Raw genomic sequence first — 27,007 nt, 5'->3', positions numbered from 1 at the left:
ATAAAAATAAATTGATAGATGATCACGGTCTGTACGAACTCTTATTGATACAGTTTGAGCACCATCTGAATGACCTGGATCTCTTTACAGGCGCTGCTGTGTCCTTCATCTTTTATAGTTCACTGGAGAGTAAGATTCAATCTCAGCTGCTGAGCTCATGAAAGCTGTGTGCTTAATTATACAAGTGAAGCTTGTGTGCATGTGAACTGCCATACTTCCCTGAGAATAACGTTGCCAGGCACAGTGACATCACAGGGCTTTGCTGCTGCCCTTAAAACTGGTCGTTAACCACCTTCACAATACTGCTTTTGAAATTAAACAGCCAAGTAACACACACTTGTGTTATACTGCTCAGTACGAGGCACACACGGGGTTTTAAAAGCACTGTTTATGTGCACTGACGCCTTCCTGGGCTGCTGTTGCCGACTGGCTCTTTCTGTTTTGGTACACAGCTGTTCTCTCTCAGCTCCTCTCTCCCTCCACGTCCTGTGTGCTGCTCAAGCAGGGGAGGCATGATCTGATGATCCCTAACTGCATTGGCCAGCCTCCTCTGGCACTGCCCCCTGAACCCACTGCACCACTCCCCCCACTTTTTTTTTTTTTTTTTTTTTTTTTTGCCCTGTAACACACACATATTTTACCACATGAGCTTTGAGCTATTTTCAGGTCTTACTGATCTTATTGACCTTACTGACAAAGCACTTTACACAGCAATCAGATCAGAAATTGACTCTGAGCAGTCACGTGATCCCATGACAGCAGAGATGACGCTGGTGATGGTTGGATGACTCCTCATGAAGTGATTAATGTGCTGCTCAGTAGTGAGAGCTGCTGGATTAAAAAAGTTACTGCAGGCAACCTGGAGAAAGAATTTGTCCCATGATTCTGATACCAGGAGACCAAATGATCCTGATTATAACCAACTGATGAAATACAAGGTGAAGTGTATGTATTCCAATTAATTTGGCATAACAGTATATCTAATATATGTTTGGTAAGGGTCTAAGGAGCTTGGAAAGAAGAATATTTTGTAATGAAGTATAAGTGAAAAGCGTAAAATAAAAATGAAAGTTTTGTTTGTGCTTGTCCCAGTGGGAGTGATCGCACTTGTGTGTGAGGAGGAGGAGGTTTACACACATGTCTGCAAATAAAATCGTGTTCATTCGTGTGAACATAAAGAAATGAGTCCACGAGCAAAGCATTGGGACGTAACTCACACTACAACTGCGCAAAAGTGGAAACCGGATCGGGAAAATAGGCACCGCACGGTGATAGGACACTGCTGCTGTACACGTCACATAATGTTTCTTAAAGCAATACACGCACCGATAACGGGTGTGGCTAGCTGTGCTCAGGGACCGCAGATTTCTACAGCTTGATACACTCACCGACGTTTTGGTATCGTGTTTCTTCATCTTCCAGACGCTGTCACTACAAAAAAATGTCAAACTCACTAAACTTAATAAAGAATTCCCAAATCATAAATGTGTTCCTTTTAATCTAGCTTTTAAAATAAACCCTGGAATGCAACCTCTGGTCCCCATCACAGGGACCAGTAGTGACCTGTAATGGAAATGGGTGTGACGTTTAAACCCATCATAACTCCATGTCATATATCCTCCTCTATGTCTATTTTAACATTTATTTCTTTAATTTTTATATCTCAATATCATTACATATTTTCTTGTTTAAAAAAAAAACAGAAACACAAGTTGACTGAATCCAAAGTGTTGAACCTCATAACATTGTTAAATAATCAAGATTAAACTAATAATGTCCAAAATAATAGAGATCATTGAGTAAGATCCTACATCTCCAGAGTTTCATGACTTTTGGTGTTCTTTAGATCAGTCACTGCAGACACAGCCCAGACAAACTGGAAGCTTCATGTTGCTTCACCTCACCGCCCGAATCAGGGTCTAATGCTGCATTTTGTTTTTCACATTTACAGTCTGTCAAACTTTTTCAAAAACTAAAACTAAAAAATGAGGGAAAGTGGAGGCAGGAGAAGCAGGTCCGAGTGTCAGGTGAACTGAACTTCAGGTAAGAAGTGATGACCTGCAGTCTGTCTGGGTCAGATATAAAACAAGTTTAGGTGGAGTTTATTTTGTTGTGCTGACTTTTTACCGTCAGTTACAATAACTCGTACTGAGTGCTAACTAGCATGATGGAGTTTCTATACAGCTGGGTGGTGCTGTGATGTTACTGACTGTGAACTTTATTTTATTCATAGGGTTAGTTAGTAAAGTTGCCAACCGTCCTGTAAAAACGGAATCGTCTCGCATTCAGAGAAAATATTACACGTTTGGTATTGAGCTGAAAAGAAACAGTTTCATTCAGCTAGAATGGAAAAACACACAAAGCTGGATTTATTCTTTGTCTTTGCTGCACAGCTGCCTCTTCTCCTCTCATTCTCCCCCCTCCCTCTCCTGTTGCTGCTTCAATCATGAAACTGATCAATGATCAGCTGATCAGCTCTCTTGTTTGTTTATCTCCCACTTTGTGCCGAAAGAGGAAACCAGCGGATGTCACGCTAAACAACAGCAGCGCGTTTAAGCTTGATCAGCTGTTGTTAGAATTTATTTAATATTAATTTCTAATATCAGCTGATGTTTGCTGGAGCCACAGCTGTAAAGCTGCTGGTCATGATGTCGGTTTGAATATGTGGTGAGAGGGAAACATGAAGATGAAACCAGGAGATGTCCTTACTGGATCATCAGAGCTGTGATGGAGAAACAGGTTTACCTTTTAGGTGACATGAATGAGTTGAAGGGACGTTATGAACTGTTTCTGAGAGACAAATAACACCAGGATCCTTTTCTAAGTAGCTGACAGCTGGTAACTGTGCAGGGGCGGGGCACAAAGAAATACTTTTCTTTCTGATTCTCATTTAAAATGTCTCGCTTTTATTAAATAATTATCTGAATCTTACAACCAAAGTTTTTATCTGATGTAAAATGTATAGAAATCATACATATACCAACAAGACTGTACATCACTGTCACAGCAGCGTTTGTTTTCATTCAAAGGCTTTATGGCTTTTCCTATAAATACCTGGTGGGCCGGTCTCTAGTCAAAATGCCCATTTATGTCCCAGTCCAGCCCTGGCCGCAGCCAAAGCACTGAGCGGGCTCCGTCCATGAATGTGCTGCAGCGGGTTTTGAATCCAACAACGAAGCTGTGCTGCTGGTGATACATGATACAAGAATGCATGACTCTGTAGTGCCGACTTCCAATGTACCGGGTTGGCATGAATTATGTTTTTGTTTTTTCCTCTTGCGAAAACTTAGACAGGATTGTAATTCCTGCCAAAAAAGCAATTTCCGACATTTTCCAAAATTTTGATTGGCGACATTTAAACGATCGTAAATTACAAATGTTTAAAGCCAGAAACAATATTTTTGTCACAGGTAGAAACTGCAATCAGTTTTTTTTTTTGCAAAGCAACTTTTATGTTATTAATGAATGTATATATTTACATTCAACTCATTGACATGAAAAGATTTATTTTCCAAAAGAGATCGGACCAAGAGGGCAGCAAAAATTGCAAAGACATAAAACAAAAATTAACATAACAATAATTTCAGAATATTTTAAGTGGTCAAAAAGGCTGAATCAAATATAATGTAGAACACAGTATGTAAAATAACGCCGAGTCGTAAAGATACCCGCAAAACAGGCCATTTCTTTATTTTATATGTAACACCTTCGTAAACCCTGCTGACTGCAGATTATTTTGTAATCTGAGCAAACATAAAAAACACACCGAAACACCGGAAATCATTCTTTGGCACAACACCGGTCACGACCCCTCTCGGTGATTTTGATTGGCTCTAAGTGGTCCGTTGAAGATGTGGAGTCTGCGCAGTAGTCACAGCGCCGAAATTCAAATTTGAACAGAAGCTGTTTGGTACAAAGAGAGAAGCTGGAGTCGCGCAGTTCTCTGTACACGCAGTTGTAGTAGTTTTACTTCAAACTGCAGTCGAGTTGTTAGAAAGTAACCAGAATGGATCCGTTTACTGAGGTGAGTCACAGAAAAACTTTACTAATCAGCCAACAACGGAAGAAGCTGCGTTAAAGTGACTGGATAGTGCACAGCTAACGTAGAAACCAAATGTTATAATGGTAGTGCTCAGAGAGCACGGGGCATTAGCTTGTTTGTTATTAGCTTTAGACGTTGACGTTTTTAACACGGCTGAAGAAAACATGTCACGTGTTTCTTTGGTCAAAACGACTACATGAGCCACAAAAGTATCTCATTTTAATGTCAGTATGTATGTGGCTGGAACAAGTTAACAAGTATTTCGCTCCTGAATGATCGTTATATTTAAGCGCTCCTTAACCTTCTAGCGTCCACATATGTGGACATCACATTTTGGGTTATTTAGACCAAAATACTCAATTTTGCGCTACAAGGGCCTGATGTCCACTTACGAGGACATTATATGCTACTGTTCTATCAAAACTTTAAACGAATATCCTCATGTGACTCATTTTTCTTAAAAACAAAAATAAGGTAAAAAAAAACCTGGTAATTCTTTGTTTTTACATTCATCGGGCCCCAATGTGACCAAATATCAAAGTGAAATTAAAAATGCTGCCGTGGAAGAGTTCGGGTCTTAGGAGGTCAAACAACGCCACAGTCGTTAAACTCGCTGAGTGTCCGTAGCTGCGTCCAGCAGTCGGACCTGTTGGGCGTCAGTTTCTTTCTTTTCTGTTATTTTCACTCATGTCGGTGCTGCCAGCTAACTAACCGACATGAATCAGGTCTGATGTCATTAGAGTTTAAACCGCAGGCGTACAGGAGCGTGCGTCATTCTTCAGCAATGCTTTTCGTCAGCGCCTGCAGAGCTGATGTAGGGTGTCGTACGTGTCGGGACTTGCACAGCAGAATAGAATTAGGCCTTTAGTGCAATTGTTCATGGACAACGAGGTTATGGGTGCATTCCCGTTAAATATGCAGCAATTAAAATATGAATAGTAAGACAGCAGAATGAAACAAACAGGAGAAATGTAAGCGCAGTGTTAGAAACACGAGGGAAAGCAAACACGTTCTTATTATCTTTGGTTACTTCGTGTTTCTTTGGATGCGTTCACATGTTTCAGGAGTTATCAGCTCTGACAGCTAAAACTAAGAAACATTAGAATCTGACAGTGAGGGAAATATTTGTAACAGTAGTCAAAGAGAACAGTGAGAGCCCAAAGCTATAGGAGACTATTAAACCGTTTATATGAGGTGTAAACACTTGTAAATGATCTTTGATGCAGAAACTGTATCTGTGAGCGGCATCATCCCTTTAGATGCAGCAGCGTTGCCATAAATCCCTCTGTGCACCTGGCTTTAGTTTGTAATTTAGCTTGACTCTGTTTCACTAAAGCAGTTGAACACTACAGAGGTGATGTTTTATTAACAACCCAACTCTACCAAACTAGAAACTGTTGGAGCGAACTCGAGCTCGCAGAGAGAACCTCCAGAAGAAACTCGCAGAAAGAACCAATGCAGCGAACAGACAGGTGGTGAAAAGGCCTCGAGAGCCACTGACTGACACAAACATTGTGATCAGCGAGTCTCTTATTGATAAAGGTATGAGCCCCTTTAGTGTTTTGGCACTTTAACCTCTGAGCTGCAGCTGTCTTGTGTTTGCTTAAATCTCTTTATTGTTTTCAGTGCCCCAGACGTCCACAAAGCCATCTCCCTCGAAGCGCAAGTGCTCTGGAGAAAATGTCCAACCTGCAGCTGATGAAGAGAACCAGGAGCCGGTGATGCCACAAGCTCCTCTTCTCTCAGATCCTCCCACAGACAAAAAGCCCCCGGTGGGTCCAGCCAGCATCCGGCCTTTCTCCTCCTCGGAGAAGACTTCAGGAAAGCCTGTTCTGCAGTCTCAGGCAGTGCAGCTGAAAGCGGAACGCCCAGAACCCGACAAGGTGGCTGTCTGCACTGCTCTTGTTCCTCCAAGCAGAACAGAAGCACAGATAGGAGCCGCCAATCCAGCTCCTCAGAGTAACACAGAGGATCCAGCTCCATCTGCTGCTGGCATGAAATCACGCTTAAAAAACCTGGCAGAGCAGAGGAAGTGCTGGAACACTGACGGTAACAGTTTCCTGCTGTTTAATTTACATAGAATGAGTTTAAATTTACAGGAAGTTATTAACAAGACTTCAGGAGGGGGGGGGGACAAAATGATCAGAAATAAATAAAAATTAGTCTGAGACAAAAGATCTCCATCCTGAGATAACAGCTGAGGGAATCTACATGAAATCGGCTCAACCAAGAAATGTGTGTGAATTTCTGTCTATGTAGAAAGTCCCAGATGTGGGATTTTTGATCATTTCTCACAGTTGCTGTAGTTTCAGAAACAGATCGTGCTGAGTGTCAGACTGATGGTACAGTGAGTCGGTCTTATGGCAGGTTTTAGTGACTGTGTGTAATCTAGTTTTAAAAATGCGATAATGGCAGTAATATCGTATCATAGGTCAGGTATTGTGTTGTCTGGTGATTCCCACTTCTACAAGCAGACAACAGGAGGTTGAAATGCTTTCTGATGCTGTCTATTTTAAAGAAATCTCTCTTATATGTAATGTAGAACTATATAACACACTGTTGGCTCTCTTATACGTGATTCTTTTGGTTACAGTTACAGTTTATGACACCAAGAAGCATTCAGAAAAACAGATGTTCCATCTTCGTCCTCAGATGAGCTCTAATCCTGAAATTCCAGATAACGTCTGTTTTTTACGCGTGAATAAACGTGTAAAAGTGAAATAGTTTCTCCCTTTTCAGATGCTTGTGATGTACCTTCAGACTGTATTCCTGTATCCACGATAAAGAGACCGTTTGATGCCCAACCAGCTGCCAGTCCCTCTGTCTCCTCAGAAATTTCCCTTGGGAGGAGAGGCAGACTGGCCAACCTGGCTGCAACCATTGGTTCCTGGGAGGATGATCTCAGCCATGCTAAAACCCCCAAAGAGAAAGCAAAGGAGACGCTCGCTGCTTCGTCTAGTCCCAGATTTACAGTCAGAGGTGCTGCGGCTTCCAGCACTAAACCCAGCGTTTCGGTGACCAGTTCAACCGTGAGGAGCAAGTGCACGGGCATCTCCAAGCAGGTATTCATTTTTTATCTTGTGCATAATCGCTTCACTATTCAAATTTTAGCTTTTCCTGCAAGGTTTCCTGGGTCACTAGAAATATATCTCCTGTATAAATAAACTGGCTTTCCATCTGTTTATTTTTCAGCAGGCTGCGTTTTCTCCAAGCCTTCAAAAAGCCGACTTGGTATCCAGTCCTCAGAAGTGCTCCAACCAGGGCGCTACAGTGTCCTCTATTCATCAGAAGACCTCGGTTGAGGAACCGGCCCTCTTATCTAGTCAGCAGAAGGCCAGCTCCTCCATGTCAGCGCTTCAAAGTCCCCAAAAACATCAGGCCCTGTCCAAAGGCCCAAATGTCTCCTGCAGTCCCCAGAAGCTGGAGCTTTGCGCCAAGCCCAGCTCATCTGACCTTCCAGCCTCGAGGGAAAAGGTTACTACAGGAGCTTTTGGTGAGTTGGACTGGAAAGCTGGTTATGATGAAAATTGCTCAGTGGCAGTGTCTGCATGTTTTGATATGGCCAGTTTCTTAGCACATCAGCCGATTCTATTCACTTGTGTACCAGGGGCACCTTCCTACATTGTCATTTAATTGTCTGCTCAAATCAGTGTTGACACAGACCCATTAGTTGATTCTATCCTCCACAAGTTAGAGTGATTTTTACCATCTCAAATAGGAGTGAAATCTTTGCGGGAGCGCATCAACCAGAGCTCACCTGCTCGAGTCGGAGTACAGACCAGCGCTGCCTCTGTGAGTCCAAACACCAGGTCGGTACAGGAGAGACTCAGAGCTGCCCAGGCTACAAACACAACCACCGCTGACATCACTATGAGGCAGAAACTGGTAGGTTGATGTCATTCTTGGTGCTGCAGTTATGTTTTTCGCCCTTATCCGAATAGCAGAATGGCACATTCTAATATCAAGCCTGCTCGTTTCAGGAGCGTGAGAGTGAGCTGGCTCAAATTTGCAGTCGCTTCCAGCAGAGGAGCAAAATGTGGAAGGACAAAGAAGGAGGAGCGGACACTAAGGTTGGACAGGAAGCATCAGGCACACACAGAGTAAATAAAGTCTCCCAGCATTCACCCCAGTGGATTTTTCAAATGACGTACTTTTCAGGAAGAGGTCGTAAAGCCTGTTGAGAGAGAAGTGATCTCATCTGAGCCGCCGGATGAATTCCCTGCACCATGTAAGAAATCTGACGCAGGCGGCGAGTGCGCTCCTTCAGGTATTGCATGACAGTCCCGAACAGAGCCCGAGTACTCGGACTACTGGTAAAGTGAAGCTATCAGTTATCTGGTGTCGGGCAGATTATAATATGGCATATTGTTTTTAGTCACAGTGCAATGACTGCTGTGTGTTTTGTCACCATCGGTGGTTCTGTTGGACCCTCAGCAGTGATTCAGTTTAACTTCAGATTTTGAGTTTAGGATGTTGGTACAGCTCTACACAACAAAACAAACCATACTTCCTGATGACAATCTCAAGACTTGTAACATGGGTTTAAATAAACAGCAGGTCGTCAGCTGATGAGCTCCCCTCCAGTGTTGACCTCCAGCCCCCTGAAAGTGGCTGTTCACACTACAGATAAGTTGACTGAAGAGACCCCAGAGGAGAAAAGAGAAGAAAACGTGGATCAGTCTGTCAATTCTACCGTCATCAACGAGCTGTTTGGAGATCTAGAACAGAGTGAAGATCCCAGCGGTGATGAGGAAGATGCTTTAAACATCTCCTCGATGTCCCTCCTCACTCCACTGGCAGAGACTGTGGCCGCTGTGGTAAACAGTCCAGAAAAAAGAATGATGGTAAGCACCGACGAGTCCTCGTCCATGGAAATGCAGCGGTAATTGTTCAGTGATAATATTTTCTTCATGACTTGTGCAGACATCCACTCCAGCCAACTCTTTCATTATGAAGAGCACAACTCCCGACGATGTCGCCATAGCCAAAAGCTTCCAGACCTCCTCAGATGGAGATGGTGCAAGTGTCTCAAGTGAGGACCACAAGCTTCCCTACAGGTAAGTGTTTCCTCCGTGCAGTGCTGAGATGCTTCAGAGCCGTCTGTTTTCACCGTCTCACTGAATGTTTGTTGCTGTGTGCAAGTATCGATGCATACAGGTCAACCAGGGTGAAGAACACCGAGAGGCCCAGTGTGAAGCAGGTTATTGTGAGAAAAGAAGACGTTTCTAAGAGAGCCGAGGAGCCCCGAGCATCCAGCCTGTTCAGTGTCAAACAGAAGATAAAGGTTTACATTAAACTTGTTCCATATAGGATTTCAACTGGTAATAAACTACAGTCTGATCTTACACACAAATCTACCTTTTGTGTAGATTCTGACAAATGAAATCAACCTGCAGCAGACGGTTATCTATCAAGCCAGCCAGGCACTCAACTGCTGCACAGATGAAGAACACGGGAAAGGCTCGCAGGTGGAGGCTGAGGCAGAGAGGCTGCTGCTGGTGGCAAGTAAGCACATCTCTAATGTTTCCTTAGTCAGCTCAAGGTTGTTCACATAGCACGATCACAGAGTCTTGAGTAAAGGAACACAAATAAAAATACACATAGTGCTAATATTTAGTTTCCTGTATAAAATGTGAAAGCATTGCAGAGACCTACCCTGTGTCGATGTTAGAGTTCCACATGTCGGTGTTTAGAAGATTAACGAGGGACATGGTTTGGCCCAAAGATATGACTTTGTTTACGTTTGATGGCCTCAGGCGAAAAGAGAGAAGCACTGAAGGTGGAGCTGGACCAGCTGAAAGGAAATCCAGGAGGAAGGAAAGAGGGGCCTGCAGCCCCGCAGCCAATGGCCTCCAAAGGCTGCATCACCCTGCAGGAGCTACGCCTGCCTCTCAAGGCAGACTTTGTCTGTTCCACTGCCAATAAACCAGGTACACGATCCATAACTCTACAGTTCTCCATGTTCTCCATTAGACCACATCTCAAATGAGTGCTTTTATTAAACTGTTATTTGTCAGTTTTAAGAATCTTCAGTCAGAGTGAAATCCCACAATTTCACACTAATGTTGTCATGCTGTTTGTTTCCATTATTTCAGAGTCTACCAAACATTCATTTTTCATCATGATCAGGGCGGGAGCAGAGAACATTGTGGCCACGCCTTTAGCCACGACACACCGTGGCCTGAGTGGCGACACCCTCACCTTCCCCACCAAGTTCACTATGTGAGTCAGAAGCAGTTAGTGGAGGCACTGTTGGCCTTCAGTCACACCGCTGTGGTCACTCATCATTTCAGCACGTCGCCTCTGTTGTTAAACACTATTAACTAAACATAATCAATTTATTTACTGATTGCTGAGGAGAATCTTTGACTTTCAGATCTGACGTTGACAGTGGCTTTGACATCAGTGTAGAAGTATACTGTCTGGTACGTGTCCTCGTTCTGCAAGTACTAACGCTGTATTTCTGTGACACCGTCTGTTCATAGTCTTCTGTAAGTTTCTGTTTTGCAGTGTTACTGATGGTGCACAGTGCTGTTCCCTTTCAGGTGCAGAAACGGGAAATCTGCAGTGACAAGAAGAAGAAAACCAACAAGTCGAAGGTAATTCCTGTTTTATTTTACGTTTGTTGTTTGCTGTTGGGATATGCTTTTAGAGTGTGTGGCTGTTCTCACTTTACTCTTTAAAACAAATGTAATATTTCTTCATCTTCCTAGGCTATCACTCCAAAGAAGTTCCTTGCCATCACTGTAAGTATTTAAAAAAAACTAAAACTTTAAAGGAAAAATGAGAAAAAAGCTCCTTTTTTCCACATGTTAATTAATTTATTCTTCTCCTGCAGAAGACGACACAGACACCAGGTATGTGACACTAAGGTTTATACAAACTGTGCTGTGAAGACTATTATGTAACAAAGTGTAAAAGATACAGAGTGATGGTCTCAATATAAGCTTCAAGGAGAAATGAGCTTTATTAGGTCAAATAAACGTACTGGATGAATCAGTGATCTGTTGTTCTCACACTGTGGATTCTGTTCATTTGGGCCGTTTTAAACAGGAGAAACATTTCAATACTCTTCCAGGTGACGTCTTTAGTCACAGTGTGACAGCTTTTGTGTGGAAAGTTGTATCTGAGCAAAACCAAATACAGATGTTTAGCTATAATGCATGTCTGAAAAAAAACAAATGAGCCAGATGGAGCCAGAGTGGGTACACATCACCAGTGTTTTCAAGTCAATATATTTCTAAAGATTCTTTTGACATGAAATTCTCACTAGATGTCAGTAATGAGGCACCTTTTTATAGGAACCAGCTGAGACGCATTTGCACCCAGTAGCAGGGTTTCTAATTACTGACAGATGTCTGGGGGTGTGTCCATGCCTTTTTGCACCTTCCTTTTTTCATGTGTTCAGTACTTTGCCCCTGTGTCACTTGTCATTATTAAGCATAATGTATGTTGTTGCAGTTGTGGCCAGTCCTGGAGGCCCCAATGCGGTTCGCACCAGTAACTTTGCTCTGATTGGAGCATACAAGCTCACCCTGGCTTCAATTGGGAAGACCCAGTTTCCTTTGGAGAAGGTATGAAAGCCCCGAGTTCATAGTCCATGTATATCTGTCTCCATTCACACTGTTACATCCATGGCAGTAACATCCTCATGCATCTGTAAACTCAGTAATTATGTCAGCCTATGTATGTAACCATGACACACACACACAGTGTTTCCATGTCCATATTCACCTGTAGACTGCACCACTGTTTTTCTCCCACATGTACTGAAATCGAATGATTGTCATTTCTTATTTTCCCAGTAAAATATAAAGAAATGTGCAGTGGCTCATGACTTTTGCATAGTGCTGTATGAAGTGTTAGCCTTCCATTCAGTCTGCCTGCTCTGGGTCATAGGTGCCATTCCTGTGCCCTTTGGAGGGCCACATCTACCTTAAGATGCACTGTGAAGTGGGCTCAAAGGTGGAGGAAAGGGGCTTCCTGGTGAGTATGGCTCATGAGGCTGATGCTGGCCTTAATGTGCTGCTGCTACAACTATTCTTGAAGTCTAATCATCTGTCTTTGTTTTTTCTTACCACAGACGATGTTTGAAGATGTTAGTGGGTTTGGAGCTTGGCACAGACGATGGTGCGTCCTGTCAGGATACTGCATCTCCTACTGGACTTACCCAGACGACGAAAAGAGAAAGGTAACAATGCTGCGAGCCAGCAAGCAAGTTTGTCTGTTACTCTACATTCACGTGCTGACTAATATGTGACTGCTCTAAACCTGCAGTAACAACTGAAAAACATTAAATAGACGGTGCCAAAGTTTAAAGCTTTAAGAATAAAATGTAAGCAAAGACTGAACAGGGTTGTTCTACATCTCGTAGAATCCCATTGGTCGCATCAATCTGTCCAACTGCACAAGTAAGGCAGTGGAGCCAGCCAGCAGAGAGTTCTGTGCCCGACCCAACACGTTTGAGCTCATCACCATCAGAGCACGGAGAGACGATGACAGAGAAACGCTTGTCAGCCAGTGCCAGAACACCACGTGTGTCACTAGGTACGTTTCCACCATATGGACAGGTACTTACTCCTGAAGAGTGGCTTGATGACAGTCAACATACTCTGCTTGTTTTCCTGTGCAGAAATTGGCTGAGTGCTGACACCAAGGAGGAGAGAAATCTGTGGATGAAGAAGCTGAACCAGATTCTGGTGGACCTGCGGATGTGGCAGCCAGATGCCTGTAACAGACCGCTGCCCAACTAATCCCTTTGTATTCTTTGGACTGCTGATGATGCATGGCTTACTAAGTGCAATATATTATCATACCAGTTGGATATTTGAGTAGGATCATTGATCACAGGAGGTGAAATAAACATCCGACACATGCTAGAACAGGTTTTTCTGCATTGACGTGGGTGTTGGGTTTTTATATATCTGATGCATAAGCCTGGTTTGATGTGCTTTGGCTGATGTTGCCACGTTTTTACGTTAATGCTAATATTTAATATGCACATGCTGCATGGCTTTAAAACTTTTGGTTTCAGTGTTGAAATTTGAATGTGCGTGGTGTTCAAATTCCTCTGTCTCTAAATATATACGTGTGTGTGCGCGCGAGTGAGTGTGTATATGTGTCCATGCTTTATAACCCCCTCCCCCAAAAAAGTATTATGTTCAATGGAGATAACTGGGGAGCCGATCTGTTACATATCCTGCTCTGAAGCCTGAGTCTGCATAACCAGCATGCTGGCCCATGTCCCAGCTGCCGGTCTTAACCTACTGTGCATGTCTGTGGAAGAGAGAACCAGGCAGGCACAGGTAGAACATGTCAGCTCCACAAAGAGCTCCAGACATCAGTGTGATGCAGCAGTGTTTAACCACTGTGCTTCCATGTTTCAGTTTTCTTATTTTTAATTAAAATGTAAAGCTTCTGTCAGATATAACACATGGCTCATCTACACAAAGAAATTGAGGGGGGGGGGTTTAATTTAGGTGACAGTTTTGACCCCTCAGCTGTAAAAGGCTGATGAGAGCTTGTCACCCTGGCAGGTGGGCAGGCAGCATGGACATGCATATGAACACAGTGACGTAGGAGTTTATACGATCGGTATAACTAGTGTAGTTTGAATCGCAGCGACGTGGAGGGGGGAGGTTGAGGTCACTTCACTTGTGACAGTAACTTGATGATTTTAAAATTGATGCCACCCGTGTATCTACCAGGAAGCTGGGGGCTGCATCAGCAGCCACCTTTTTCAAATGTCATTTTATATACATGTTAATGAGTCTCAGGTGTAACAGCAAACTACAGAGTGCACGTTTACCTCTTAGGTACCTGTTAGACAATGCAGAGTAAATAAAATAGTCTAGTGACCTGCAAATAAATAACATTTTCAATAAAAGCACTTTTTTAAAAGCAAATGTTGATAAATGCAACCTGAAAATGGTCTCCATGCATCATTATCTCTAGTTATCTCTTGTTCCATCCTTTTACACTGATTTGGTAAACGTGGCTGTTTAACAATGTACGCTACAAGCTTTATTAAAAAAAGAATGGACGGGCTGTTTTACATGTTGCTGTGTAATTATATTGAATGAAAACGGTGCTTTTTTACCTTTTTGCAATTTGGTGCATTAAAAAGAGTATTTGCCCCTTTCTGATTTCTTGGGGTTTTCCACAGTTGTCATGCTTGTTTCAGATTATCAAACTAAGTTTAATAGAAAAATAACTCCAGTAAATACAAAATGCAGATTTAAATGATGATTTCCTTTATTGGAGAATAAAAGCTCCAAACCTTACTGGATAAAGTCAGTTCCTAAACTGAATCACTGGTTGGGCCTTCTCAGCAGCAAGAAGTGCAATCATGTGTTTGTGATAAACGGCAAAGAGGTTACACAGCGATGATGCAGGAAACAAGTGACCTCACTGAGATAAACAGTTCTGTCGTGAAAAATAAAGTTTCCACAGGACTCTGCAACCACATAAATACCGAAGTACATCTTTAATGGCTTACATGAGATTTCAGAGTAACAGCCATGTGTTGCTAACAAAATGCACTTGATTACCTGATCATCAGCAAGTGTGACCTATAAAGACAGCTTTGGCAGTTGGCTGGTCTAGATCGTGCACCTCTCTGCTTTTGTAACCTGACACATTAAGACAGCTGCTGCAGCTGGAACGTCATTAAATCTACGATGGTAGATTTAATGATGTTCCAGCTCAGGAGCCCCGGGCGGTCAAATACCTTACAATGCGTCCTGAGGTATTTAAACAGGAGCAGTATGTGCTCCTTTGTGCAAGGAGGAACAGGATGAGCACTGCCAGAGCCCCACTGACCACCAACAGGGCCTCTGACCAATCAAAGAAACATTCATCAGGCTAAATTTGAGCAGTCCATATAAAATGTGTTCATGCTGAACAATATTAGTTTTCTTAGCCTTTTCCATAATAAGCATCTATGGAAAAGGCTAAGTAGAAAAGCATCAATATAAATACCACCCAGAAATAGAAGTAGCTCACATTTAGTTTCTATTTTAGCACGATAGACTATTTTAGCATGACCCAACCCTCGCCCCCTACCGCTGCTGCACTGGCACGGCCTGTGGTGCTTATTGTGCTTAGGTTATGTTCTATGTGCAACAGTTACTAAATACATCCATCCAGTCGCTTCTGCTTGTCCTTTGCTGGAGCCTATCCCAGCTCTCAGATTTAGTTACTAAATCGCTCAAAACTACATTTTTAAGTGTTTTATTAAACATGTCTTTAAAGGCTAGAAATTTTTAATCAAGCTTTGCCTTTATTTGCTAATATGGGACAATATGGATTTCTAGTCCGTTGCTCACTGCAGAACTCTGGCTTCACTAAAGGCTTTGAGGGCGTTATTAGCTTTAAGGCATGCAGCTGAGTTATATCTGGGAGTAAAACTTCCTCTGATATGTCACTTTGTCCTTCAGAGAACCCACAGCATTATATGCACTATATACTATTACCTAAATAATCGTGATGTCTCGTCATGTAAATAGTGCAGATATTAATTGACACAATAAGCAATCAAACTGCTGGCCTAACAAAAGATGCAGATATTCCTTTATAATAATCAACATAGACTATTCTCCCATTCACCACCCACATGTGTCTGTCTTCCTCCGCTCGGCGACACACCTGCTGGGAATCAAACTCTGGTACTTGGTGATTCTGTTCTCAGACATTCAAGCTACAGACACCAGCAGCCACAGTCAACTGTCTTCCAGGAGCCAGAGCAGGCGACACCGAGGGAAATTTATGACCCTGTGGACAATATCCTGCCTTGTGGGTCAGCAGTTGAGGACAGGGGGAGTCAAACCTCTTATTTAATGGGACATATCTCTGTGTGACTTCAAGTGGGCTAGACTAGTGAAACAGTTACTGGCACTGAATATCCAGTGTAGCACGCCATTCCTGTACAGTGCCAGGAACCTACTCTCTGTGGCAGTAAAGAAGGCTAAGTCTCACGTGTTAGTGGTGAGCCGTGTAGTTAGAATGATGGAGCACATTTTCTAAATAGTGTGATGTTGGAATATATGGTTGAAGTAGCTCCAAAAGCAGGAAGGCAACACTGTGAAGTTGAACTGAAAACAGTTTTGCCCCCTTTATACTGTCTAGAAAAAACATTTCCTCTGCCTGAGCTGCACTATAAAGCTGTAAGTACGAAGTGTGTCAGCCACAGAGCGAAATGAATCTGCCCCAATTGCTTCACTGTTGCTGAGCTGAGCTGGCTGGAGGCAGCGTGGTGGCACATGAAAAATGGGACAAGTCAGTTTTGTGTGTCACAAAAGTGGCTCTTTTTAAAATCTGGTTAAATCACCATAGTAAGTAATGCTGAACATACAACTTGGGATACAGTAAGTTAAATTCAGAGTTCTGGTTCAAAGCTAGCTGGAAGCATCACATTTTCTCACCGATCCTTTGATTTCGTGAGTATCTACTCGGCGATGGGAAGTTGAATCTCTGATTCAGTTGCATCAGTGTGATGTTGATCTTGGTTGCAGATCACCGGACCAGCTCTTTATTCTATATTCGAGTGTGGTGACAGTTTGACCCTCCAGTCTACATCTGTTTTGTGGACTTGGACTTGGACATTTGATCATGTCCCTAAGACGGGGTCCTTCAAGAATTTGGGGTGTCTGACCTGTTGCAACATTGGGAGAGATTGTTCTGGATCACCGGTAATAAGTCGAACTTGTCTGTTGATTGATTCTAAGAATAGAATAAGGTATTTTTTACTGGTGTAATTTAATTTAATTTTCAGTTGTTACAGACGGGACAGACATGGCTGGGGGATAGGAAAGGGAGAGAGAAAGATGAAGGAAAAGAAAAACAGAAGGAAGAGGGACAGTGAGAAATATACAAATGTCCTGGATCACCTGTTGAGAGAAAGAAAAGAGAAGCAAAAAAAGAGAGCAACATAATAAACACAGCACCATCGCATTAATCTAGCTAAGTGTAAATAACAGTAAATACTATATACTGAATGTTGTTGTGCAGCACGCAGGACCGACAGTACACAATGTGCTTTGAGGTAGCAACAGTCTTCTTTATTAAGATTACTTAGTGAAAAACACTGAATAAGTATTCTTGGTGTGTGTTCTTTGTTCTACTACATTTCAGCAAATGGTGTTGGGAATGCAGCAGAGTACAGTCAGATATCACGCAGTACCATCTGGAAGCCATTTGATTGGAAACAGCTTTATTATTCAGCATGCCGATGATCCCGAACACACCGGCAGTGGAGTAAAATCATACCTAAAGCCATTATTTACAAATAGAGGAAACAGGAAACATTGTTAAACCTACCAAAGTTTCTCGAAGAGTGCACTGACGACTTATCTGGGAGGTCACAGAAGGACCCTGAACATCAGCTAAAGAACTCCCGACCTCACTTGCCTCAGTTAAGGCCAGTGTTTATGATTTCACAATATGACAGAAACTGGGCAAAAATGGCGTTTATGATAGAGTTCAGAGGCAAAACCCACTGCTGACCGAAGAGAACACAAATACTGTGTAAACTAGGAGAATAGATGAGCTTTTAAAACTCTTGCGATCCATGGTGGGCTGTGTAAACTTAAATCTACATGAAGAGTGACTGCATTAGTGTATCAATACCATACTCTTTGGGTGTATAAGACACATATCATGTCATGTTCTTCTTCTGGCACATGGTGGTGCTAAACATGTTCTAAGAACTTCTCCAGCTTCACAGAGTTAAGTCTGTGACAGTTTTTAGAGCAGGGCTCCGTGCTGTAAATGAGCCTTTTTACATGTCATGTCCACTTTAAACACAGTCGGTAGGCTGTCATTCAAGCATCTGCAGTTTCCTTCCTCCACAGCAGTATCTGCCCAGCACCCCTGTGTATTTTCCATTACACAAAGTAGAGCGGCGTGCCAGGTCAAGACTGCCTTTTCCCTTTGGCTGGAGGGTGACCGCCGGCAGTAAAACACTACTGAAGGTGTCATTTTTTTCTACATAATCATACCAGTCCTGGGCTTCTTGGTCCTGGAGTTTCATTAATGATGGATTAGTGAAGACACACTGTTGGCTGCAGCTTCTCTATCAGGTTCTACGTGTGTGTTTAGAATGAGGTCAAAATGAGGTTGAGAGACGCCACCACTTTTCTACTTGTATCTAGTCCAGTCGGCTGCCTGCTAAGGACACTGGAGGATGACTGTTACTGAGGGCATACTGGTCTCCAACCATTACAGTGTTCTGAATCACTTTCAGGTCAGCTAATGTGAGTTTGAGCTAACTCAGGGGTCACAGTAGCAGCACCAGTGGCTAGCAGCATATCTTTCATAGCCGTTCCTCCAGTCTTTTAAACAGCTGAGAAAAAAAGACTTTAAAAGCATGGCCATCCATGTTGGGGTGTATACTCAGCAGCGGAGAGGGGTGCAGGGTTGAGGTGGGACGTTTGAAAGCTGTGTGGACTTCTAATCTGATTCCCAGTCAGCTCCAACTGTGAACGGTGTAAACTGCAGTTTTCAGAGCTGAGAACAGGATACGGTGATAATGTAAGAGGAACCACTCCCTTCCTTGCTTCGGTTTCCTGAGAAGAGTCTGGCTGCCTGCCGACAAGACCCCACCCAACCAACCGTTTAGCACCGAGTGAAGAGATAGCAGGACCATTTCTGCAAACTGCCAACTAACGATTACTAAATGGCCGATTTTGTGTTCATCCAGCACGTAGTTCAGATAAAAACACTTTCAGATTATCAGGACAGATATTTGACTTTCGTGTGCTACAGAGAGCAACTTTCTATTTTACTTTTATTTAAAAGTATTTGCCCCCTTCCTGACTTCTTATTTATTTTACATATTTGTCACACTTACATATATATTATACTCATAATATTAGGCAAAGATATCCAAAGTTAATACAATATTAGTTTTTTAATTATTTCATCTGAACCCTGTGTGCAAAAAGTAATTACCACCCCTTATTAAACCATGAATGAACTGTGATTAACCAGAGTTTTTGAAAAGCTACACTCAGACCTGATGACCCAAGAAATCACAAAGTCTGATAAAATGAAGTAGCTAAAAGATCCCATAAAGCAAAACACAGCATGTCCTCGAGCTAAAGACACTCAGGAGCAGTTTAGAAACAGAGTCTTTGGGACTTCATTGAACCATGGTGAAAGCCGTTATCCACAAAGGAGTGGGTGACACAGTTAAAAGTCAGATGTAGTGGTGGTGGTGTGATGATCTAGGGCTGCTTTGCTGTTTCAGGACCTGACCAACGTACTGTAATTGATGGAACCATGAATTTAGCTCTACAAGAAAATCCAGCTCAGTTCATGCCCTGAAGCTTGAGTGCACTCGGATTATTCAGCAGGACAATGACCCAAGACAAACCAACAAGTCCACCTCGAAATGGTACAAAGAAAACCATCATCAAGGTTTTGGATGTTTTGAAATGACCTTAAAACTGATCCAGATGCTCTGGAATGACCATGAAAAGCAGTTCGTGCTCAACAATCCTCAAATACGGCTCAACTGAACACTTCTGTAAAGACAAGTGGGCCAAAACTCCTTCACAGTAGTTTCAAAGACTCATTACATTATTTCAAATGCTTGATTGCAGTTCCTGCTCTCAAAGCTGGCACAAGCAGTTATTAGGTTTAGGCTAATATTTTTCCACACAGTGCATGTTGGCTTTGGTAGCTTTTCCCTTAGTAACAAATAAAAGCAAGTAAGCCCACCAGCCTCAATAAATTAAATAATCCCTTAACACTACATTTTGTATTTACTTGGGGCATCTTTGTGTGAAAGATTTGTATGACAAACATGCCAAAAAAATAAAAATTAGGAAGGGAGAAAACACTTTTTAACGGCCCTGTTTAACCAACGGATTTACAAATGTACTTTTATTAGTATAACTGAACACATGATGTACAATTCCCTTCCTTTGAAGAAGTGGAATCAAAGTCGTGTTTTATAGCAAATAATTGTCCATCACGGTCATCCATGGGCACCCCGACTTTGGATGCAGTCCTGTAGTTTGGTGCTACACAACCCATTTGCTTACACACAAGGACACACGATAACACGTTTACCTTCAACAGCACATGTGGTGCAGCTGGAACCAGTGACACCGAGTTTGCTTCTGTTTTTCCCACAAAGTTACCAAATTGTAAACTTGTAAAGCCTCGTTAGGCTACCTTTGAATAAGCGAACAAGCTCGCGTTCATAGCACTGAGACGTGCAAAAGCCGGTGGCTGCGAATCCTTAACTCAATCAGTAAGAACTGCTCAGCCTTTTATCTCACTGCAGCAGCAGTTCGACAGTTACATACACCCAAACGCTTCGACGCTTCCACTCTGATCATGTTAATCGATGTCCAAAAAAGTACTTGAGCATTACTGATAGAGTTGTATTGTTGATTGTCATTTATGCTTAGAAACATTTACTCATTTATGCTTAGAAATATTTAACCATAGATGCTTAGAAGTGTATAATCAATTGTGTAGTGATAAGTTGTGTGATCTTTAACAGGCTACAGAGGCCTGGTGTGCATTCCACACTGGGAGCATGGGAAAGTTCGTACCTTGTTTAATTGTTATGGTAGGATTAACGTAGTTACATTTGTTTTAGTTTAAGTGCTTTTTGTGTATAAATGAACTGCTAGACTTCCTTACTGTGTTATCTAGGATGAGGGGGGGTCTACCCTCTTCCTGACCAAGGATGTTTGCTTGTGTGCTTTTATGACCCTTTGATCAGCAGTAGCACACACACACACACACACACACACACACACACACACGGTACTCTTTGTGTATGTAGACGTCATATGTTAATGAACCTATGCATATTCATGTAACCTCAATAAAAGGACAGTGATACGGGAGAACGGACGAGAGCAACTGGGGCCAAGCGAAGGAACGGCGTTTGTCCGGTTCTCTCCCGTGCACGAGTAACATGAAGCTTGCCTACTTCGTGTCTTGCTTTGCGGTGTAATTATATTGCCTTCAACGTTCCAGCGAATAGGTTTATGCTACAAACCCATCAATTACTTTTTAAAAGTGTATTATTAATGCCTTACAACAAAAATTCCAAACATGAAAGGAAGTAAAAAAACAAGAAACAATCACTACTCACTGAACATGAAAATAAATTCTCAGATGACGTTTAACATCACAGTTTTTATCCAATGTTAGCAGCACTGACAGTGGCACAGTAATCACAGGACGGGCTTAGACATTACAACAATGCAAGTAAAGCATGTGGGTCCAGTCTCTGTTCTGCAATACAAGGAGACATGACCCTGAAGAACTTAATAAATGAAGAAATGTGGCTGGTGACCTGAAAACTAACATCTTAGCAGCAATGCAGATGACACTTGCATATCAAAAAGTATAATGCTGACTGATTGTCATCTTACTCCAAGTGTGACTCTGACTTCTCACTGTGGTTTTTTATGATAGTAGTTATAGTTGTTAGCTTTAAATATTTGAGCACTAACGTCAATTATTGACTACATTTTGTAATATAATCTAATATCAGAGAGTATATAAAGCCCTTTTTTGGTGCAGTTGATTGAAAAGCAGCCTCATGCTAAGAAAACAACTCACATGAGTCACATTTTGGTCTTTTGACACTGCTGTCAAGTGAAGAAACTGATTACTGTTATGTTTAAACAGATGATGAAAATCAATTAGTGTAAGTGTACTCTTGTCATGTCATCGAGACGTGTCAGCAGGAACACAGGCGCACCTCTGAAAAATAGCTTCTATTCAACTGTAGCGATTGTGACACGTGACGCTGTTTCTAGGAGTCAGTAGTGATTCTGTACTTAGTGAGTCGTTGTCAACTTTCAGAGCTTTGGTGGAATATACACGATCGAGACTTATTTGATTGTTTTTAAGTTGGTACAGCGCATGTTTCAACAAATAAACACAAAAGCTTTTTGTCCTTCTTTGAGAGTTCGGCGTATTGCTGCACTAACTTTAGAATGACTGTTTGCATTCAGAATCCATTGCACTGTCCTCAGTGGGAGCACCGGCTGACTTTAAGCCATTTCAGTTGAAGGAACAGACCCAAACAAAAAGGGGCAACTGACAGAATGGGTATCACTGTTCCAGCTAAACCCAGTGTTGTATTCAGCCGTACTTGTGCAGCTTTAGATTCTGCTCATAGTTTGTAGTTCCTCTACTAGCACATCATCTCTTCCTCTTTTGCTGCCGCAGCACCTTTCTCCTCTTCATGATCATGGCATGGAGCTTCTCCAGTCCCTCCTGCAGTCCCTCGCCGATAATGGCACAAGCAGGCTGAAGGTGCCAGGGTGTGGCAGTGTTGAGCTCACCTAGAGACAACATGCTCTCCATCTCAGGCAAACTAAGAGAATTGCGCAGGTCCTGTTTGTTAGCCACCACAAGGACCGGCACACCCTGGTTCTCTGCCAGCCGTGTGATTTTGTGCAACTCTGCCTTGGCTTCCTCGATGCGCTCGGCATCCACCGAGTCCACCACAAACACAATGCCATCAGCACAGCGCGTGTACGAGCGCCACAGAGGCCGCAGCTTCTCCTGGCCGCCTACGTCCCAGAAGTGGAAAGACGCAGTCCGACGGCTGCCTCCAAGAGACACTTTGATCTTCTCTGTGTTGAATCCCTTGGTCGGGACAGTGTTCACAAACTCATTGAAACGCAGGCGATACAGCACAGTGGTCTTGCCTGCACAGTCCAGTCCTAGAATGACAATGTGAAGAGCCTGAAAGCAGGGGAGGCAGGGGAGCAGCGAGCGATGATCCGACAGTCCGTTTCCCATCTTGGCACACAGACCGAAAGAAGTTGCCACAAAATATTCCCGAGGTTGATCTTGTTGTGAAAGAACTGCAGCAAAAGCTAGAATGTAGAGGAGAAATGCATGAGTCAAGGCATGCAAACACACAGCACTCTGTTACTTTACAAGGGCACAAACACCCAGGAAGTGAATAAACCCACACACCCTTACATTATCCTGACACTGAGGACTGAGCTCGGAATAAAACAGCAGGGCGCACTTCAACGTGTGACTCGTAAACAACGGGGAAGGAGATCTTTTAAATTCCCCCCAAATCCATCCGTCACCTCCATGGACAGATCAAAACCGGCCTTTGTGTTTTTTAAACTGAGCACACTGACATGTTGCTTTAAAAATGTGTTGCTTGGCAACCGACTTCTTTATGCCGAAAGGTCCGTTTCTAATCTATCAATTAAAATAAATCTTACGTTACTAACAAATCGACATGTGCTGAAGAACTGGGCTCCCGTGAGGTCGCTGATGAACACGTTTCCGACGACAAGAAAACTGCGTTTCTATGACTTTATGCCCGGTTTGCAGCGGCCGCTCCCGCCCTGCTCACTGAAGGTAGACACACGGAGACGGCGATAAGTGATGCGCCACCAGCGCTTCATTAAAACCTAGTATTAAGAGTTAGCCCGAACTGAAATATGGCAAATAAAGATTGATGAAACATCTCTATCTATATCAAACACTGTGAATACCTTTAGCTTGTTATCCGAGGAGCGGCGTCAGTTGTGAGCGATCCAAATGGAGTCTGGCGTGCAGTGCTGTGGGTCCTGTGTTACAGACCTGACTCGCTTGCAAAGCCAACAAGTGTTGGAAAAAGCAGTCTTAGCGCTTTGGGCCTTTTATGCACGTTTACATATAAAGCAGCGTTAGGTTAGCGTTACATGACAAAGCAGGCGGACATCAACGCAATTTGCTTCATTGAGGGGAAATTAATTTGAGCTGTCTCTGGGGTTGGATATGATTTCCCGGCTGTTATCGCTGTTTTCTACAGAAGAACGGATCCGTCACAGTAGCAGCGTAAGAAACGTACCTCGACAAACGATGTTAACCCATCACAGCTGGCAGTGCGTCCACAGGTTCGGTCACCCACCGCTGTCACCTCCTCAGACGTCTACAACTACTACTACCTCTCCATTCCGCAGCGGCGCTAAGACCACTAGAATAAACACCACTATTTCCGCTTTCGCTTTTCAAAATAAAAGCACAGCCGGCATATTTGGTTTGGCTGACTTCCACAGGCTTCGAAGCAAATCACGTAAAAGGGAAGGGCTCATTAAACGTACCGATACAAAGGGTGCTGTTGTTTGGAAGGGTTTGAAATAGGAAATTATATAGCTTTAGGTTTCCCCATAATGCATCATCCTCGTGTAAAATCTTGTAATCATACAAGAGCTGCGAGTCCAGCGTCAGTGGCCTATTTATACGATTCCCCTCGTGTTGTACGCCCACCACGGGAACATTCGTCAAAACAGGATTATAGTAATACTTGTAATAGTAATGGATACTAGTGATATTAAAAGTTTATACTATTTCAGAGTTACTCGGGATTCATTCCATGCACTTTATAGTCTAATTATCATGAACCTCAATTTTTCCAAAGTTATGTAACACTGTTAATTTAAAGTCATTTATTTATATATTTATTTATTTAGCGACTCACTTCGCGGTTACACTCAAACCCGGGACTGTGCATCAAAGAGCACGTGTCGGTCGAAAGGTTTCTTTATGTATTTATTTATTTGGAAGAAGGCCAGTTTTTCAGGTTAGTATTCCACACACAGTGGCCTAAATTATGTTGAAGGGTTTAAAAATACATTATAGACGGGATACACATGGACAGGTCGCTAGTCCGCCGCTGGGCTAGACGCAGGGAGGCAGACACATTCACACCTCTGGGCAATTACGAATTAACATAATCCTTCTAACCGCATGTCTTTGGATTGTGGGAGGAAGCGGGAGTATCCGGAGAGAAGTCACCGGGCCCCGGGTGAAAACATGGAAACTCCACACAGAAAGGACCCAGACAGGTGCAGTAGGACCTTCTTGCTGTGAAGCAGCAGTGCTAACCCCCACGTATACAATTTAAAAAACAAAGAAACAACTACATTGCTTATTTTAATTTTTATCATATTGTCTCCAGCCCATAAATGAGCAACTCTGCTCTGTGGATGAGGTTGAGATTGCACGTGCTTTTGGATCAATATGAATGTCGTGGCCAAATATTGTTTATTACATATTTTTAATTATATTATTATAGGCATAGTTGGTGCTTGGAAATGTAAAATTCATCTGGGGGCATACAAACATCTACACCGGGCCTCGTGTTCACCCTCTGGTGGTGGAATTGTATCATTCAGACTGTGACTACTTGCATACATGGATGGAGAAACTAGAAGACTAAATACACTGAGTCTGCCACGCTTTTGTTTCAACTGTTGTAAGAAGTGGTAACAATTCACAGGAAATGAATGACTCTCATTCACACAGTAAATATAAAGCTACCCAGTACACATCTTGCAAGCACAGAGCAGCCAATACACATATTCAGAGCAATGCATTTGCATTTTTTAAAACTGCTGTTTTTGTAAGTTTAAGGGATTCAGAAGGACCGATACAAAAACAGATGGCAAAGAAAACTTTCCAGTGTCCTGGCAGATGATGATGCATCAGGAGGTGTAAACCATTATGTATCACTGCCTGCACCGTGGATGTGTCAAAACAGACCAAAGAAGAACAGAATGCAGGAACTTCCAACATTTGATTATCTACTTTTATTATATAGCTCTGAAGTTTACATGCTTTATTTCAGCTGCACAATATTGTCAAAATCAGGAACATCCTTCCAGAGAATAATGCCCTGGACTGCTGAACTAGAAGATGACACAGTAGCCTTCAGTTAATCCAATATGCTGCAATAAGAGTACTAACAGGGATGAGCAGAGCTAGTATCGCTTCATTTGAAACCCTCAGCTGGCCAAGACTTCATAAACACTCGTAACATTATGCACGCCATAAAAACCTTTAATTACTGATTACTATCAAAGCAAGCTGAGTTGTTTCAGCTGGTATGAGAAAGCAGCTTATCGCGCAGTGAATACAGGACTGTTCCCATTAAAGGATTTTAATACAGACTGCTTTGAATACAACAAGCCTCTAAAGTTTAGAGGCTTGTTGTGTACTACCACTGACAGTACACATGTAGATATATATTTAAATTGTGCTGATTATAAAGATGATAATATTTCTGTGTTCTGGTGATTTATCATGTGAATGTTTTAAACATTCAGAGACTTCACGCTCCTGGTGATAGAGTCCCAGTAGGAAGGGTCCCAGGCCAGGAACCAGCCTGTGAAGTTGGGAGGTTCATGGCCTTGTTTCACCACCACCACAGGAGTCAGCTTGTCACGCCCCCCTGGGTCAGTCTCAATGTACTGTTTGGCTGCAGAGGAGACAGTGAGTCACAGACAGGAACCTCAAACAAAAGTTTGTTGTAGGATGAATTTTGTAGATAAAAATCTAAAAAACAATATAATTAAGGGTTCCCATTAGCTGTTAGCTATTGTATTTCAGAACAGGTTCAAATAGTCTCTTTATTATTCAAAGATCTTTGAATATTACTATAGTTTGTCTCATGCTACCTAATAACATTCTGACTAAAGTCAAAAGCTCACCAGATTTGAGAGATTCAGCTCTCTCCACCTCGTTTGCATCCTTTCCAATCCAGACAAACACCTACAACAGAAGAGTGCGTGTGAGGGGTTGTTCACTTTGTCCTAAGATGTCTGTCGTGTTCTACAGTTGAGTACCTGGTCCCAGACATCCAGCAGCATCACGTCATCTTCAGCTAAGTCATCCTGTGTGAAATCTCCTGGAACCTCTTCAATCTGCATACAATAACATTTAAACTCAGCTACATTTCAATGATCAGTGTTTAGCACAATGTGACAAAAGTTGAATGAGGATTAGAAGCTCAGAATGTAGGTTTTAATGACACGGGACTGTGTTATAGCACAACTGTCCCACCTGACCACATGGGGAATGTAACAGGTAACTGAAGTGCTGTGAATAACTGTAACCTGTGTTATAAAGGCTGCATTTATTATTTAGAGGAGTGTTTAATGATATCCGGGTCTTCCAGTTTGTTTAAATGCACTA

At 42.6% G+C, this 27,007-nt stretch overlaps 3 protein-coding genes across 3 annotated transcripts in view; 1 reads left to right on the top strand and 2 right to left on the bottom strand.

Annotated features, from left to right (window-relative positions):
• The first annotated feature begins 4,006 nt into the window (after window positions 1-4,006).
• Window positions 4,007-12,966, top strand: anln (anillin, actin binding protein). Its single transcript, XM_085378139.1, has 23 exons — window positions 4,007-4,024; window positions 5,434-5,584; window positions 5,669-6,091; window positions 6,782-7,104; window positions 7,235-7,535; window positions 7,761-7,927; window positions 8,023-8,112; window positions 8,201-8,309; window positions 8,597-8,886; window positions 8,966-9,099; window positions 9,185-9,326; window positions 9,412-9,547; window positions 9,799-9,972; window positions 10,138-10,264; window positions 10,419-10,467; window positions 10,588-10,641; window positions 10,756-10,788; window positions 10,881-10,899; window positions 11,504-11,616; window positions 11,942-12,028; window positions 12,126-12,233; window positions 12,417-12,589; window positions 12,675-12,966. The coding sequence occupies exons 1-23, from the start codon at window positions 4,007-4,009 to the stop codon at window positions 12,793-12,795; spliced, it is 3,342 nt and encodes a 1,113-aa protein (XP_085234265.1). The 3' UTR covers window positions 12,796-12,966.
• Window positions 12,967-21,182: 8,216 nt separating this feature from the next.
• On the bottom strand, window positions 21,183-23,980 carry arl4ab (ADP-ribosylation factor-like 4ab). The gene is made up of 2 exons (XM_085378972.1): window positions 23,883-23,980; window positions 21,183-22,902 (listed from the first exon to the last, which is right to left on the bottom strand). Exon 2 carries the CDS (start codon window positions 22,823-22,825, stop codon window positions 22,220-22,222), a length of 606 nt encoding a protein of 201 aa, XP_085235098.1. The 5' UTR covers window positions 22,826-22,902; window positions 23,883-23,980; the 3' UTR covers window positions 21,183-22,219.
• Window positions 23,981-26,076: 2,096 nt separating this feature from the next.
• Window positions 26,077-27,007, bottom strand: part of scin (scinderin) — a 49,272-nt gene continuing 48,341 nt past the window's right edge. Inside the window, exons 14-16 of the mRNA XM_085379128.1 lie at window positions 26,659-26,736; window positions 26,524-26,584; window positions 26,077-26,291 (exon numbers count right to left, since the gene is read on the bottom strand). Of these exons, the coding sequence (XP_085235254.1) occupies window positions 26,128-26,291; window positions 26,524-26,584; window positions 26,659-26,736 (303 nt within the window). The 3' untranslated portion in view covers window positions 26,077-26,127. The remainder of the gene's footprint in view (window positions 26,292-26,523; window positions 26,585-26,658; window positions 26,737-27,007) is intronic.

The sequence above is a fragment of the Diplotaxodon limnothrissa genome, linkage group LG18, assembly GCF_057381915.1.
Source record: "Diplotaxodon limnothrissa isolate DT_005_m linkage group LG18, D_limnothrissa_male_GT1.1, whole genome shotgun sequence".
Classification (NCBI taxonomy): Eukaryota; Metazoa; Chordata; class Actinopteri; order Cichliformes; family Cichlidae; genus Diplotaxodon; species Diplotaxodon limnothrissa.
Note: the sequence above shows the minus strand (reverse complement) of the source record. Positions and strands in the feature narration are given on the sequence as shown.